Source organism: Theropithecus gelada, chromosome 5, assembly GCF_003255815.1.
Source record: "Theropithecus gelada isolate Dixy chromosome 5, Tgel_1.0, whole genome shotgun sequence".
In the NCBI taxonomy this organism is placed as follows: Eukaryota; Metazoa; Chordata; class Mammalia; order Primates; family Cercopithecidae; genus Theropithecus; species Theropithecus gelada.
In genome coordinates, this window is record NC_037672.1 from 107,125,094 (window position 1) to 107,142,080 (window position 16,987).

The following is a 16,987-nucleotide window of genomic DNA, read 5'->3' on the forward strand; positions in this document are numbered from 1 at the left end:
CAGTCTTTAATGGTGATGAAGTTTTTTACTATCGTAGAAACTTGCGATTCTTTCTCTTTTCAATAAGGAAAGGAGACCGCCAGGAGTGATTTGCCATTTGTTGCATGTTTGCCAACTTTGATTCATTAACTGAAGCCTCTTACTGATTCAGGAGATAAAAATGCGGGGTGCCCAGTTAAATTTGAATTCAGATAAACACCAAATAATTTAGTATATCCCAGGTATTTCATTTTTAAAAGAACAAATGTGACCCATGCAATATTTGGGACATACTTATACTAAAACACTATTTGTATCTAAAATTCAAGTTTAACTGGGCATCCTATATTTTATCTAACAACCCTACTGTAAGCTAGCTGTGCGAAAGCTTGGTTTAGGTTGCTCTTAAATGCCTTTGGTTTTTTTTTTTTTTTTTTCAAAAATAAGTAGTCTCAAAGTATTTGATTTCCCAGTAGTCAGAAGAACTCAATTCCGGTTCCGAAGCTTCTTCAATTAAAAAGATGCTTCAAAAGAGAAGTCAATTCTGTGGGAGATACTTTCCCAAAAAGCTCGGGTTTGGGTCACTATACCGTGAACTACAAACCTCCGCAGGGGTAGGCCCGGGGCTGTCCGCCTGACACCATGCTCGCCAGTGAGCAGGGGCCGGGCGCTACAGCCCGGGCGGAGGCCTTGGAGGTTGTAGAGGTGGGGGCCCTCGGCCGACCTGCTTCGCTCGGTCTTCTCCAAGCTCGGTGGGGAAGACCAACTTCCTGAGCGGCCCTGCCCCCTCCAGATGCTGGACGCTCTTTTCCTCTCATCCCCCACTTCTCTCCCCGTGCGGGTCGGATGGAGAAGACGGCGCTCAGAGCACGCAGCGCCGGGAATTAACAGCGAGTTTTAAAATCTGGAGGTCGCAAGGTGTGCGACGCCTGCTGCTGTTCATTCCACAGGGGCTTCTGCTGGAGGAGGAGGGGGCCCTCGACACCTAAGATGCAGAGGGTGGTTCGCTCTCTGGCTCCCGCTCTTTTTTTCTTTTCTTTTCTTTTTTCTTTTTTTTTCCTTTTCTTTTTTCTTTTCTTTTTTTCTTTTTTTTTTTTTCCTTTTTTTTTTTTGGTCGGAGGAAAGAAAACAGCCTTGCGCCCGGATGCGTAGAGAGCCGACAAGTGGAAACAAGGACACACCCTCCCGTGAGCCCGCCCCAGCTGGAGCCGCGGCGCGCTAAGCGAGCAGGCTGGGCGGGGTAGGCGCGGGGCGGGAGCGCCCACAGCTCGGAGCCGCCAGGCGCTGACGAGGAACCCGGCTGAGGGAGGATGCGCGGGTGACGCCTGCGGGAGCTGCGCGCCCGGGCGGGAGGATGCTCCCGAGGGGCCTCTGGCCGTGGCGCGCGCGGCTGCTGCCAACCCCTGGCACCTGGGGCCCAGCGCGCCCGTGGCCGCTGCCGCCGCCGCCCCAGGTAAGAGCGGGTGCGGGGCCGTGGGGTCCGGAGTAGGCGGGTGCAAAGTTTGCGTTGGACAACTTTGGCGGGAGCAAAAGCCAAGCGGCCGAGCAGTCGACTGCGTTTTGCTGGCTGCCGGGCTCCGCGCGCGGGGCGGTCCCGACAGGTGGTGGCCGGGCAGCCGACGTGGGTCACGGAGGCCAGGGCTGAGGTCAGGAATGCGGGCCCGGGAAAGGTGAAGCCGGAGCGCCGCGGCTGGGGGCGCCTCACCCGGGCCGAGATGGGGTGCGGGGACCACCAGACTTCGGCCTGGGAGCAGCAGAATAACCTGGGAGGCAGTTTCTGGGCTGCAGCCCCCGGGCAGGAGCAAGTTTCCAAAGCTGCTGCGCCGCGGGGCCGGTTCCCTCTCGGTGATCAGTGCCGGAGCCCCTAAGGAGCCCGAAAACATTGAACCGGGCAGTGACCGTCCCGGGTGTGGACGGTCGCAGAAGAGTGAAATTTCCATCCTGAAATCTGGGAGCACCTCCCTTTCCCAGAGGGAAGAAAAACTAGCGTTTTGTTCAGACACCCGAGAGACGGGTGAATCATGAGTGTGGGCTGGTGAGTAACAGTTGGCCTGACACCGTTGTATTGTGGTCTGTGGAGAACCGTGGCTTGAAGGAGGAGGAGAGACTGAATGTGCACCAAAAAAGACAAGAGGGGGAAACTCGGAAACTTGAGTTTAACTAGGATTGCGATGGAGCCTGACAGGAGCCCGGGAGCGCAAACTCTGACCCAGATGAGGAAAGACAGCCTTTAAAAAAAGCCTTCAGGGTGTGTGTGGTGGGGGAGGGAGCTGTTTTCTGAGTTTTAGCTTGTTCCTCCCCTAGGCTGTTAGATTAGTTTCAGATTGTTGAAGGTTTAAAAGCCAAAAGTAAGCAGTGTGATTCTCTTGTCACTTTCACTTCCTGTTTATTTTGTTCTTTTTTTTCCCTTTCCCCCCTTTTCCTCCAACTGGCTCAGGGCTTCAGTTTCAATTGATGCAGGGAATATTTAAGTGCGTTCTTTTTTTTCCTTTTCATTGAGTTTGTGACCAAAGGATTAAATGCATTTAGAAAATTAATTCCCGGAATGTTTGAAAGAGAATGAGGAAGGCCATGTTGTTACTACATGTAAGAAAAGGAGCAAACTCCCTAAAATGTAAAATGGTAGACTTATAAAGTCATTGGGGAGATGGGCTTTTTACACTTTTAAAGATTGTTACTTTTACTGTAAGTGCTGCATTTCATAGTCAAAGATATACCAAACATTAAAACAACCCAATACAAGGAACCTCTTTCACACACCATTTTAAACACAGATTATTATTATTATTATTATTATTTTGGACGGAGTCTTGCACTGTTACCCAGACTGGAGTATAGTTGCGTGATCTCGGCTAACTGCAACTTCCGCCTCCTGGGTTCAAGCGATTCTCCTACTTCAGCCTCCCCAGTAGCTAGGATTACAGTCGCTCGCCACCACACCCGGCTAATTTCTGTATTTTTAGTAGAGACCGGGTTTCACCATGTTGGCCAGACTGGCTGGTCTCGAACTCCTGACCTTGTGATCCGCCCCCATCGGCCCCCCCAAAGTGCGGGGATTACAGGCGTGAGCCACCGCGACCAGCCCCAAGTGTTTTCTGTTAAGTCCATTTAATACGTTGAGTAGCATTTTTATGGATCCCGCGACTCGCTGCTCTTTCTCAAATTATCAACTCCAATCCCTTTTCTCCATATTTCCCATCTGATGCTATCTAGGGTGGTGCCATTGCATACCTCAGCAGGAATGTGGATACCCTTTTAAAAGAAAATGGTACGATCGGGCTTATTAGACCTAATAACAGGGAAACAGTAGTTAGGAATCATCGTAAGAAGCCTTATGTTTGACTGTTTCTAACTTGCAAATTTTTGTTTTAAGCCAACTGTCCAGCTATAAAGACAATTTTCAGAACCTGAGAAGTGGAAATGCTGCTGCTTTATATGCAGCTTTTAAATTTTACCATGAGGAAACCGATAGAAATATTCTGGCTCTTTAGGAGTTTAACTAGGACTACTAAACCATTTTCTGCTAATCAAATTACCTGGCTATCCGGACATTTTCCATTCTAAGGTTTCACTCTTTTGTGGTTTTCCCACTTGTTATGAAACGTCCTGTGGCTAAAGGCAAGTTTTATTTCTATATATTTTTCCCATAAACATTCAGACCCCTAGAGCCTGTGAAGCAGCTAGAAAAACTCGTTTGTGACCTGACAGCTCATAAAATCTTAGCTTGCAAGGACTTGTCATAAGCAGTATTTCAGATAAGTGTTCCCAACTATAATTGGTCTTTCTGAAGTTTTTCACACTTCTATGAGTGTGCCTTATAAGAGCATTTAATAACTTTGAAAAATACACAATTCTCATCCTTCATATTGTATGTGAGCAATTGTCTGCTAGTGTTTTCTGGGTGAGGGGAAAAAAACAGTTTGTTGACATGGATATACAAAATTGTTTTTTATTTTTTATTTTTTTTTATTTTTTATTTTTTTTTTTTTGAGACTGAGTCTGGCTCTGTCGCCCAGGCTGGAGTGCAGTGGCCGGATCTCAGCTCACTGCAAGCTCCGCCTCCCAGGTTTACGCCATTCTCCTGCCTCAGCCTCCCGAGTAGCTGGGACCACAGGCGCCCGCCACTTCGCCCGGCTAGTTTTTTGTATTTTTTAGTAGAGATGGGGTTTCACCGTGTTCGCCAGGATGGTCTCGATCTCCTGACCTCGTGATCCGCCCGTCTCGGCCTCCCAAAGTGCTGGGATTACAGGCTTGAGCCACCGCGCCCGGCCAGAATTGTTTTTTAAAGAACACATTTAGTCTGAAGTGCAGTAGAGCAAGAACATATTGTATTATCTTTGGGCAAGGCATGGCCTGGTGGCCATAATCGCGTTCTGGTGGCAGCATCTCTGCTTGTCAGCACTCTAGCTGAGTGGTTGTCAGGGCAATCCATGGCTCCTGCTGATGTTTCTGTGCACAAGGACTCAGCTTTGAGTAACTGTGGTGCTTGGTGAATTACATCTAAACAGAAAGCCCTTGCTTAAATGTGCCTTTCTTAATTCGGGTTTTCTGCTACTTAGATTGAGAAACTCCCTGATACGATTTCATGTCCCCAATACAGCATTTGAGTCCCTTCATAAGCTATGTTTAAAAATTTTTTACATCAAGCACTTTGCAGAGCAGCTTAAGTATCGAGTGTGCTTTTTTTAACTTCTAGAAACAAAGCATATGGATGTTTAAATTCCACCACAAGATGTCAATTTAGAAATTGTTTTCATCTTTTTAATTTAATGAACATATCGTTCTTGTTTGACATGTTCCTACTATCTCTTGTATTTGCAGTTGGTGCATTGTATTCTATTCTATAAAACTAGCTTCAGAGCCCTCTCCTGAGGAGAGCAATTGGTTGTGTGTTGGCGATTGTATTTACACTATGGAAAAGACATTGATGCTTTTATCTCAAAGTAATGCCAGACCAGCTTGTCTATTAAATATTAAATATTACCACCTTTAGAGCACTTAAGTATTAGTGTTTTGTTTTGTGTTTTTTTTTTTTTTTTTGCTTTTTTGTTATTATGATTAAATGGTATTAGTGCTGTTTTACAGCAAATTATAAGCTAGGAAATCATTTGTGTCTTGGCAGACAGGTATTTGTTGAATGAGGTACCTGTGAAACTAAGGTAGCAAACCTCGAGCTAAATATTGATTAATCTAACTAACATCTGCTATGTAAACTAAATGTGTTTGGGTCATGGAATAGAAGTGAGCAACTAATTTGGTTGGTGTTAGGCTAGCAATGCGACACGTGAATGCCTGCCAACCTGGCCCTACCACCACTTAGCTCTGTGAACTTAGCCAAAGTCATTCAGTATATTTGGGCCTATTTTGTCACCTTCCCAAAACAAAGAGATATGTCTAACTGATCTTAAAAGTCCTTTTCATCCCTAAAATTGCTATTTTGTTGTTTTACCAGGGGAATCTAAATATACCATTGAACAAAGTATTGTCAATGTCACAATAGTCTTAATGATTGAAAAATTATCTTTTATGATCTTTGGCAGTCAATAGAGTGGTAGTTTTACTTAGTGGTTGTAATAACTGTTTTTCCTTTCTTTTATTTTATTTATTTATTTATTTATTTTTTTGAGAGGGAGTCTCACTCTGTCGCCCAGGCTGGAGTGCGGTGGCGCAATCTCGGCTCACTGCAAGCTCCGCCTCCCGGGTTCACACCAGTCTCCTGCCTCAGCCTCCCGAGTAGCTGGGACTACAGGCGCCCACCACCTCGCCCGGCTAATTTTTTGTATTTTTAGTAGAGACAGGGTTTCACCGTGTTAGCCAAGATGGTCTCGATCTCCTGACCTTGTGATCCGCCCTCCTCAGCCTCCCAAAGTGCTGGGATTACAGGTGTGAGCCACCGTGCCTGGCCACTGTTTTTCCTTTCAAAAGAAATTGAAACTTGGCTGGGCACAGTGGCTCACGCCTGTAATCCTAGCACTTTGGGTGGCCAAGGCAGGAGGATCACTTGAGCCCCCAGGGTTGAGACCAGCCTGGGCAACATAGTGAGACCTTGTCTCTACAAAAACAAACAAACAAACAAACAAAAAACACGAAAAATTAGCCAGGCATGGTGGTGTGTACCTGCCTGTAGTCCCAGTTACTTTAGGAGGCTGAGGTGGAAGGATCGCTTGAACCCATGAGGTTGAGGCTGCAGTGAACTGTGTTACACCATTGTACTTCAGCCTGGGCAACAAGAGCATGACCCTGTCTCAAAAAAAAAAAAAAAAGAAAAGAAAAAAGAAAAAAGAAAAGAAAATTTATTTGATGGGGTTCGCATATCATAATGAATTAGAGTAAGTCTCTCTCTAATGCTTCATTCTGTTATCAGTGTTTTTATCTGTGAAATCTTATTCAGGATTATCTTCAGAACCCTAAAACCATTATATAATAGACCTCTTAGGTTATCCTACAAGTTATCAACCATTAGGTAATAAGCAAAACAGCATTATCTCAGCCATATTCTAGAAGAATCTTTTTTAATCCCATTTACTTTAACAGTATTAATTTTCCTTTTTTTTTAAACACATACCAGCTCTGTGTTCTCTGAGCTGTGTATTTAATTTGTAGCACAGGATCCTTCACCCAAATGTTTTCACTGAATTTTCCACATTGGCATATACCTTTTAAAAAAGAGGTTGATGAAACACGGTAGTCAGTTAAAAGGTACCCATTAAGAGGACCCATGGAAGAAATTGCTGTCTGGTCTTAGTATTAGAATAGTTGGGTTTCTCCAGAGCAGATGCAGGGTACATTATACAGGCAGTGAAGAGTATAGGCAGTGGTGGTGTTATGCAATGGCCGTCAGAACGCTGAGGATCAGATTTTTGACCCACCTCTAACAAATGTGAAAGACCTATACCATGCATGTTATGTATTTACAGTACTCATAGTTTCATCTTCTCTACCTTCATTTTCCTCTAGTCATCACCCATTTTTCCAGAAGCATCTTTGAATGGGAAAAAAGTAATGCATAAATAAGGTTTTAAATAAAAATCAACTCTTTAATATTTGAACAAATATTCTAAGTAGTTCATTGTGGAAGTGTGGCAGACCAGTCTCTTTCTTGTTCACTTTGTCTTTTTGCTGTTTTGCCCATCAAAGGTGCTCAATACATACTGATTGTGTTGCATGGCATTGCTGTAAGAATCTAATTTTGATGCTATAGTTCTCTCTTAAAGAAAGGTGGTAGTACTGAAGTTACTCACTCTCCTCACTTATGGAAATAGATTCCTCTTTTCTTCCTGCTGCCCTCACCTGCTCTGAATCTTCCTATTTCCTTGCTACCTCATCCCCACCTGAGTTTAAATATAGTTTGCATCAACTACCAAGCCCTATAAATCCATTTGCTCTGAGTTTCCTGTTTCATAAACTTCCAAATGGTGTTGATTTTACGTAATTTTTACCTTAATTACAGGTTCACCACAAGTATTGCAGACCAGGTTTGTATTTTGGCAGCTCTTTAGGGAATAGATTTCAGTTCAGGATTCACAATATTGATGAGAAATGATCTATGAAATCTACATGATAAACAAGGTCTATTGAAGATAATTTTTTTTGAATAGATTTGAGGGCAAGAAATAGGGAACAGTGAAAGAGAGGCAAGATACGGGGCTAGACTTGAAATGCATATAGCTGGCCGGGCGCAGTGTCTCACGCCTGTAATCCCAGCACTTTGGGAGGCCAAGGTGGGCAGATCATGAGGTCGGGAGATCGAGACCGTCTTGGCCAACATGGTGAGACCAAACCCGGTCTCTACTAAAATACAAAAAATTAACCAGCCCCCATGGTGGCACGTGCCTGTAATCCCAGCTACTTGGGAGGCGGAGGCAGGGGAATCGCTTGAACCCGAGAGGCGGGGTTGCAGCGAGCTGAGATTGCACCACTGCACTCTAGCCTGGCGACAGAGCAAGACTCTGTATCAGAAAAAAAAAAGAAAAAGAAAAAAGAAAATGCATATAGCCTGTAAGCAGAAATACGAAATGACATAAAACATTGACCCTCATATCAAGAAACTGACAGGTTTGCAAAGCTTTGTTGTGGTAAACTTTAGAGAGGAAAATGTTGAAGGCTGGCAAGGGTCACCCCACAAATATGAGTTCTTCCTGAGGATCTTACAATATTTACTAGATTGAGTAGATGATTAGGTCTGCTTTTTTCCTTTACTTTTTTTTTTTTTTTTAGAAAGTGCTGTGGGCCAGGCGTGGTGGCTCACGCCTGTAATCCCAGCATTTTGGGAGGCTGAGGCAGGTGGATCACGAGGTCAGGAGTTCAAGACCAGCCTGACCAATATGGTGAAACCCCATCTCTACTAAAAAATACAAAAAATTAGTTGAGTGCAGTGGCAGGCACCTGTAATCCGAGCTACTCGGGAGGCTGAGGCAGGAGAATTGGTTGAAGAGTAGATGGCTTTTTTGAGACACAAGGCAGGGGTTGCAGTGAGCCAAGATGGTCCCATTGCACTGCTGCCTGGGCGACAGAGCGAGACTCTGTCTCAAAAAAAAAAAAAAAGTACTGTGGACACAGGTGGTATTATATTCAACTGCATATATAACTGTTTATAATGAATGCCCAAATCACATTTCTGGAACCTAAAGATGAATTTGCTTATTTTCAACCTCTTGGGCATAACAGTAAATAATGAATGCCCTGTTCCTGTGCTGAGGAAGGAAGAAGGCATTATTCTTTTTGATAAGTCCTTCTTGTTTTTTCTCTGACTCTGCGTGGTACTGTATGTATTCCTGTGGGGCTCTCTCCTTTGTTAGACATTTTGTTTGTTTTTGGAGATCAAGACTGTCTTGGCCAACATGGTGAAACCAAACCCGGTCTCTACTAAAATACAAAAAATTAGCCGGCCTTTGTGGCGGGATTATAGGCACGGTAGTGCCTCTCTCTCCCTTTACCCCTCTTCTTCACCCTCCTGACGTCTACTCTTTTTTCAAGGCTGAGTTTCAGTAGCCAACCCCCACCTCCCCACTGACCCCTCTTCAGTTTTCATGAGGTCTCTTCAGATCTCTGCAGGCAGATTCAATTATACTTTGTTTTTCAGCCCCACAATACTTACAGAACTTACATCATTTGACCACACATTATAGTTAGTTGTGCTTGTATGACTTTCCTACCTGGACTCTCAGCAGTCTGTGGTTGGAACTGTTTCTTCTCCATTTGTGATCACCTCTGCCCTGGCACAGTAGGTACATAACAAATGAATGAATGGGTAGATGAGAAAGAACAAAATAGTATATAAAGTTCCTTAATGGTGTGTTCTGATCAGGTTTTATCTTCGCAATTTCCTCTTCTCCACTTAATCTAGGGGGAAAACCTGAAGCATTCTTGTCTACTTTTTGTGATATGAGCTTTGAATAATTGAAGATTTTTTAACAGTTAACAAAAAGAACCTTTATACATGTTACATTTTCTATTAAAAGTTAACAGTAGTCTTTTTTTTTTTTTTTTTTTTTTTGAGATGGAGTCTGGCTCTGTCTCCCAGACTGGAGTGCAGTGGCGCGATCTCAGCTCACTGCAAGCTCCGCCTCCCGGGTTCACGCCATTCTCCTGCCTCAGCCTCCCGAGTAACTGGGACTACAGGTGCCCGCCACCATGCCCGGCGAATTTTTTGTATTTTTAGTAGAGACGGGGTTTCACCGTGTTAGCCAGGATGGTCTTGATCTCCTGACCTCGTGATCCACCTGCCTCGGCCTCCCAAAGTGCTGGGATTACAGGCCTGAGCCAGTGCACCTGGCTGTGAACAGTAGTCTCAAATCATATTTTGATTAATTGTTTTATTTCAGATATACTTTCATATCAGGATTTTTAAAAGGCCTAATTAACAAAATTTAACAAAACGTAAATTCTTGAAGGACTGCCTGGCATATAAGTATTTTCTTGGCTATCCTTTTTTTTTTTTTTTTTTTTTCTTTTTGAGATGGAGTCTCGCTCTGTTGCCCAGGCTGGAGTGCAGTGGTGCGATCTTGGCTCACTGCAACCTCTGCCTCCTGGGTTCAAGTGATTCTCCTGTGTCAGCCTCCCAAGTAGCTGGGATTACAGGTGCCCGTCACCACGCCCGGCTAATTTTTGTATTTTTAGTAGAGATGGGGTTTCCCCATGTTGGCCAGGCTGGTCTCGAACCCTTGACCTCAGGTGATTCGCCTGCCTCGGCCTCCCAAAGTGCTGGGATTACAGGTGTGAGCCACTGCTCCTGGCCAGGTCTCTGTGTTACAGCAGCTCTGCCTGTGCCTTATCTTGTTCAGCGGCTGATCAGCCAACCAAAAGTTTCTAAATAGATTGAGACATTGTGAGATGAATGCTGTTGGAGGCTGTCAGGAAGCAATACTACAGAAGCTCCAAGAATGCTTATCCATGGTCAAACCTGAAATAGAAGAGGAGATGTAATGCATGTTATAGAGCATAACATTTTGTCTCATGCTCTCTTGGCCTGCCACTCACCCATACTATTTCTGGTTAAAAATCCAGCTTTGACATCACTGCTTCCACAAATAGAGCCTTTCCTGATTACCTAGATGAAAATTATCTTTCCTTCTTCTATCTCCATATAGTGTTTATTCTTTTTGCTGCTCATTTGGTACTTCTGTACTCCCTTGTATTAGGGCTTTTTGTGTATTGAGCTTACCAGCGTGCCTGCATCCCCCCATGTACCTTCTCTTTCTCTGTACATTGTAATCTCGAAGATCAAGTGCTGTATCTTTTATATCTTTGGGCATGTGTATCTTCTTATTTCTTATTCTGCTAAAACAGGTACTTGTCCTAGTGCTAAACTAATGAGGTATAAGGAGATAGCTATCATTGTCTTTATGAGAAATGATGTTGGTCTCTATCAGAGGTTGGTAAACTTTTCCGATAAAGGTCCAAATAGTAAACATTTTCACTGTTGGTGGCCTTTGGCCTCTGTCCAAACTACTCAGCTTTGCCATTGTAGTGCAAAAGCAGCTATAAATAGTACATAAATGAATAAGCATGGTTGTGTTCCAATAAACTTTATTTTCAGAAATGGTCACAGACAAGATTTGGCCCATAGGCTGTAGTTTTGGCCAGCCTCTGGTCTATAGACTCAATATCAAGATTTGGAAGTGCTAATACAGATGTTATGCTAGAGGACTAATTTAGATGTAGCAATCCTGTATATGTGTAGTGGGATGAGATAAGTGAGTACGTTAATAAGGACCAATCACGAAGTCATGATTATTGTACATGGAGCTGGAATAACAGGAGTGGATACAATGGAAAAACAGGAGGAATGTAAAGATACGTAGAGATTTCAGCAGTTTTCTGTGTGAGCCTTATACCTAACCATGAGGCCACAATGCCTGGCAAGTATGAGAGAAGGAAGAGAATGGGAATGCTAGGACTAAGATGTGGAACGAATTCCTGTCTGAAGTCAAGGGAAGAATCAGAGTCAGTAGTGAGTTGCATTTCCTATGGGAGAAGTGACATGATGGGTGAAAAAGAAAAGGCTTGGGTAAGGAACATTCAAGGCAGTGCATTGGCACAGGTGTTTATTCCAATAGGTTTATTTCTCTTTGGAATCATTAAACCATGGGTATCTTTCATCTAGCCCAATATTAGAACTTAGTATGTGTATGTTTTTCCTTCTTTTTCCTTCCCCAAACCATTTTTTAAGAAACAAATTTTGTATATCTTTCTTATTCAGAGTAAGCTATGCCGCTGAAACAAAGGACCCCATGATTAAACCTTATTTATTTATTTATTTATTTATTTATTTATTTGAGACCAAGTCTCACTCTGTCACCCAGGCTGGAGTGCAGTGGTGCAATCTTGGCTCACTGCAACCTCTGCCTCCCAGGTTCAAGCAAATTTCCTGTCTCAACTTCCTGAGTAGCTGGGACTCCAGGCACATGCCACCCCGCCCAGCTAATTTTTGTATTTTTAGTAGAGACGGAGTTTCACCACATTGGTCGCCCTGGTCTCCAACTCCTGACCTCAGGTTATCCACCTGCCTTGGCCTCCCAAAATGCAGGGATTGCAGGCATGAGCCACCGCGCCCAGCTATTGTTAAAGCCAGTTTTTTCCCTCTTAGGAAATGGTTCTGCAATGAACCCTACAGGTCAAACAGTAGCTCTGCTCCACACAGTCATTCAGGAACAGCTGACCTGTTCCTTGTCATCTTCTACATGTGACCTCCAAAAGCAAAAGTGCACAGAGGATGTTTGAGTCTTGCAAGATGTTATGGCCTAGGCCTGGAGTGTTACATATCTTGTGTTTGTGTTCCATTGAACATTTTATTGAATATGTCACATGGCCACATTTAGCTTCAAGAAGGCTGCGATATGTAGTCCTGGCCAGGAACCACATTCTAGCTAAAACTTCATTACTGTGGGAAAAGGAAGAATGTATTCTAGCAGATGTTTAGTTATATCTGCCACAGTCCCCTTGTCCAGAAACAGGGTAGTTTTGTTTTGGGGGCCACTGAATTTCCAAGACACTATTGAGCCTCACTTATGAGTGTTCCTCAGCAATAGATATTTGCGAGGAAACTTTATTTCTCTCTGAAAAACGTAAAAAGTAATTTGAGCTAGAACAGGAACATCTGACACCTTATTGGGTTCATTATAAGCTGCCCTCCAGGCTGTACCATAATAGAAAAGGATATAGTCTTGTACACTTACACATTAAGGAAGAGAGAGAAATACATTATAATGGTTAAATTAGAATTTGAGGCCAGAACTGAAGTTTATGCAATGACATCTGATAAGAAAGAAAATAAATATAGCTGAGAAAAGATGCTGACGATATGGTTTTAGGGAGGACTTACTTTAGAGGAATTCTGATGACTGATAGCTAAATGAACAATAATAAAAGTTATTAAAAGTATTATGCATATCTAGTATGTTTTAGTAGCATTTTACAGACAAGCTTGTTATAAATATGTTCTAAAAACAGGAAATCTTAGATATTTAGGATAGTTGAAAGATGTTAACTAGCTGTATCTTAGAATAAAATGTGTCTTAGTATGTAATATAACTGAGACTAATTCACGCTAGTTCAGGGTATATTTAGAAAGAGATTTATTAGCATGACATCCTATAATGAAGTCATGTTATTTACTTAATCACGTCACTTTTGACTTATATACATAGTTTTTTAATTTGTCAGATTTGGATGTCACTATTGATCAGTTTCAAATGTATAACTTTGAGATACTAGAAATGTTTAATGGCTTTTCATACTACTGCAATATAATTATTGTTTTATAGAATGAAATGGCTAGATTGCCATAGCTACATATATATTTCTTGAACTAGTCACTCTGTGTATTGTCTGTGGAACATTAGTAAGGCTTCAATTAATGAGTTGTCCGAAGTGCTATTTATAATATGTACATATATGTAGTATTGGAAGTATTTAATATTATTACTGATATAAACATTATGAACTGTACCTGTGCCCAGCAGTGTCAAAACATAAAATATCATTGTAGGTCCTGTGGAATTGTCTTTTTCTGGAGTCTTATTATTCTCATCCCATACTGCACCAGACTAATCTGGGCTTAGTAAGCACATATTAACCATTGCTTTAAGAGTATTAGCAACAGGCTGGGCACGGTGGCTCACGCCTGTAATCCCAGCATCTTGGGAGGCCGAGGCAGGCAGATCACGAGGTCAGGAGATCAAGACCATCCTGACCAACACTGTGAAACCCCATCTCTACTAAAAATACAAAAAAATTAGCTGGCCGTGGTGGCAGGCACCTGTAGTCCCCGCTACTCGGGAGGCTGAGGCAGGAAAATGGTGTGAACCCGGGAGGCGGAGCTTGCAGTGAGCGGAGATCGCGCCACTGCACTCCAGCCTGGGTAGCACAGCGAGACTCTGTCTGGAAAAAAAAAAAAGAGTAGTAGGAACAAAACTGATTTAGCAATGCTAGGAAAAGGTTGTTTCTCTTAATGGGGGCGAAAAGTATGTATAGGATGAGTGAGTCCTGGCTTGGTAGTTCTGTACACAGGATCTGGGAGTTTCCGTTGATCCACTCATGAATGATGGATTCTAGAAGCTAGTATGGCTCCTAACTAATTGAAGAGAAGTGTAGCATCTGATTACAGCAAGAAACAGTTCCATTTCATTATATTGGGATTGTCACATTGATTGTCAGACTGCATCAAGGGCATTGTGTTTTGTTACTGGGGCAGTACTTTACAAAGAACACTGATAAAGCTGGAGAGGGAGGTGCATTCAGAAGATGATTAAGATATTGAGTTCTTTTAGGAGATGATTAAAAGGGCTGAATTCTTTCTTTTTTTTCTTTTCTTTTTTTTTTTTTTGAGACAGAGTTTCGCTCTGTTGCTCAGGTTGGATTGCAGTTGCGCAATCTCAGCTCACTGCAACCTCCATCTCCCAGGTTCAAGTGATTCTCCTGCCTCAGCCTCCCAAGAAGCTGGGATTACAGGCGCACCACCACCATGCCCGGCTAATTTTTGTGCTTTTAGTACAATCAGAGTTTTACCATGTTGGCCAAACTGGTGTTGAACTCCTGGCTCTGCCTCCCAAAATGCTGGGATTACAGGTGTGAGCCACTATGCCCGACTGGGGCTGCATATTTTTAATCTAGTGAAAAGGAAGCTAAGGAAAAGCAAGATACTTGTATTCAAATATCTGAGATGGTATCATGTGAAAGAAGGTTGTCATTCTGTGTTGCTTCTGAGCAAGGAAATTACTCCCAGGATAGAGCAGAATAGGTAGGCAGAGTTCAGCTCAGTTCAAGAAAATTTTTGTATCCATTCTGGCTGTTCCCTAATAGACTGCTTCTTGAAGTACAGGACTCCCATGTTTCTAAAAGAACTCAGGCAGAAGCTAAAGAAGCACTGGAAAAACTACCAACACAGCTAGAGCCTGGTGCTGGAGAAGCCATCTATATCTATGCAATAGGAGCCTGCGAAGTGAACACACCCGAACCAGGAAGCAAAATCTTTTCCTCTGTCAGTGTCGCTCTAGTGTCCTCTAGTTTCCTCTTCAGTGCCAGTCAGCAAAGGAAAAATATTTAAAGGTCCCAGATCTGTTTTCACAGAGCAGTCAAAAAGGGAGAATTTGGGGACATATGCAAGACGTTAATAACCATCATATGAGGAATGAGGCAGCAGCTGTTGTGCAGTGCTTGAAGGTGGCAGCTGCACTCATGAGCACTGCCACGCTGGTCAGGCCAAGGAGGGATGGGAGACAGACCCAGACTGGTCAAGCACTGATAAGAAAGTGCTCATTTTAAATACAGTGTTAGTGCCTAGAATAGAAATCAGGGAAGCAGCACTTGTTCCAGGGTCAGAGAATCCAACCCAAAGATGGATTGGGTAAGACAGAGAGATCCAAAAAAGTATGAGACTTATAATTGCAGGAGAAGTTAGACTGAGTAGAAAGGAAGATGGGTAGATTATTGAGAAGCCAAAAAGTTTGCTTGAGTAGGGGCATTTGAGACTCAGGGCTGCCCCAGGTCAGAATGGAAGCTGAGGTGATCTTGATCTCTAAGCTCCTTTTATCTCTGATGTTCTCTGAGGTCCCTTGGGTACCCAGATTTGACATCCATCACAGTGTCAGAAACCACTGAGGTTTGGAGATTGATAAAACTCAGATGCCTTGCTAAAATTAGCCTACTGATGTTCATCCCTTGTTCTGCCTGCTCCTTACCATCTGCCTTCCCCACCAAGGAAAAGCTTTGGCTTATTTATAGTGTACTATTTAGTGAGAGTAATTTTGTTTTAGCTTTTTATTGATATATTATTAATCTTTCTGTAAAAGGTCGTTGGGGGTTAGATTGTTTGTTGTGAGGATTTGCCTGAAAGCAACACAAGTGTACTACTCATAACTGTTGTTCATTTGAGCTTAAGCTTGGCTGCTGTACTGACAGGTTATAGTCCATCTTGGCATATGAAATTCACTTTATAACGAATCCAGCCAGATTCATTTAATTAGATTATTCAATTTAGTGGAATTGTGCTGCCGTTTAATTAGTGGAGTCTGAATTTGTGCCAGTGACTAAGCATTGTAATCAACAGTTGTTATGCCTGCAATTATGTGAAAACTGATACCAAAGCCTCACCTCTCTTGGAGAGAAAATATACTACCGTAATACATCTTTCACACTAAATTAGGATGAAATATCTCAATATTTATAGTTATCCCATTTATGTAGGGCATTAGAAAAAGGTCATTTCATAAGTATAGCAGTGACCATTAAAATTATTAATATAATAGTTATGTATAATATAATAATAGCATAGTAGTGTTCTTGGTTTTGAATCTTTTAGAACAGCTTTGTAGTCTGTGCTAGTCACACTACTTTCCTGGGAACCTTTTCACTCTTATCTACCTGGTTTAGTCTAATTGGCCATCTTAGTCCAATCTGACCTTCATTCAACTGACCACCTGACCCAGAAATTTAGAATTAAGTTGAGGATTCTTACCTCTGCTGGCTGCTCTTTTGAATAGTGGAGTTGTACTTTGGTACCTGTGGTGGTGACCATTTACTACCATGTGGACCAAGAAGCAGTAACAATTGATTTTATAGTAATAAGCAGAATGATGCTGACAGGCAGACAGGAGGAGACAAAATGTGGATCAAGAGGACTTCCCAACCTCAATATAACACTCCAGTTGCTGTTCCTGAGTCCATTCCTGAGGCTTAACTAAATCCTTCTATGTAGCCTCCATAAGAGATATTCCTAAGTTCTCAGAGTAAATTTCCATTTTTACTTACGGTAAGTCAAGTAGGTATTTGTTTCTTTTGTCCAAATAACAAATATATATGAAGTGATCATTCCAACTTATCAGAAAAACATTAAGAAATGGGTAAAAGACATGAGTGGTTTTCAGAACAGGGAACAAAAATGTAAATAAACCTGAAAAGTGGTCAGCCTCACTGATAGTCAAAAAATGCAAAAACAATAGTAGAAAAAGAAAACATTTGCCTTTTTTTTTTTTTTTTTTTTTGGCCTGTCAAATTGCCAAAGAGAAAC

General features: G+C 42.5%; 1 protein-coding gene across 1 annotated transcript in view; it reads left to right on the forward strand.

The window, feature by feature from the left end:
* Positions 1-1,177: 1,177 nt before the first annotated feature.
* MCUB (mitochondrial calcium uniporter dominant negative beta subunit) overlaps positions 1,178-16,987 on the forward strand; it is a 108,162-nt gene continuing 92,352 nt past the window's right edge. The window contains exon 1 of the mRNA XM_025385309.1: positions 1,178-1,432. Within this exon, the coding sequence (XP_025241094.1) occupies positions 1,334-1,432 (99 nt within the window). The 5' untranslated portion in view covers positions 1,178-1,333. The remainder of the gene's footprint in view (positions 1,433-16,987) is intronic.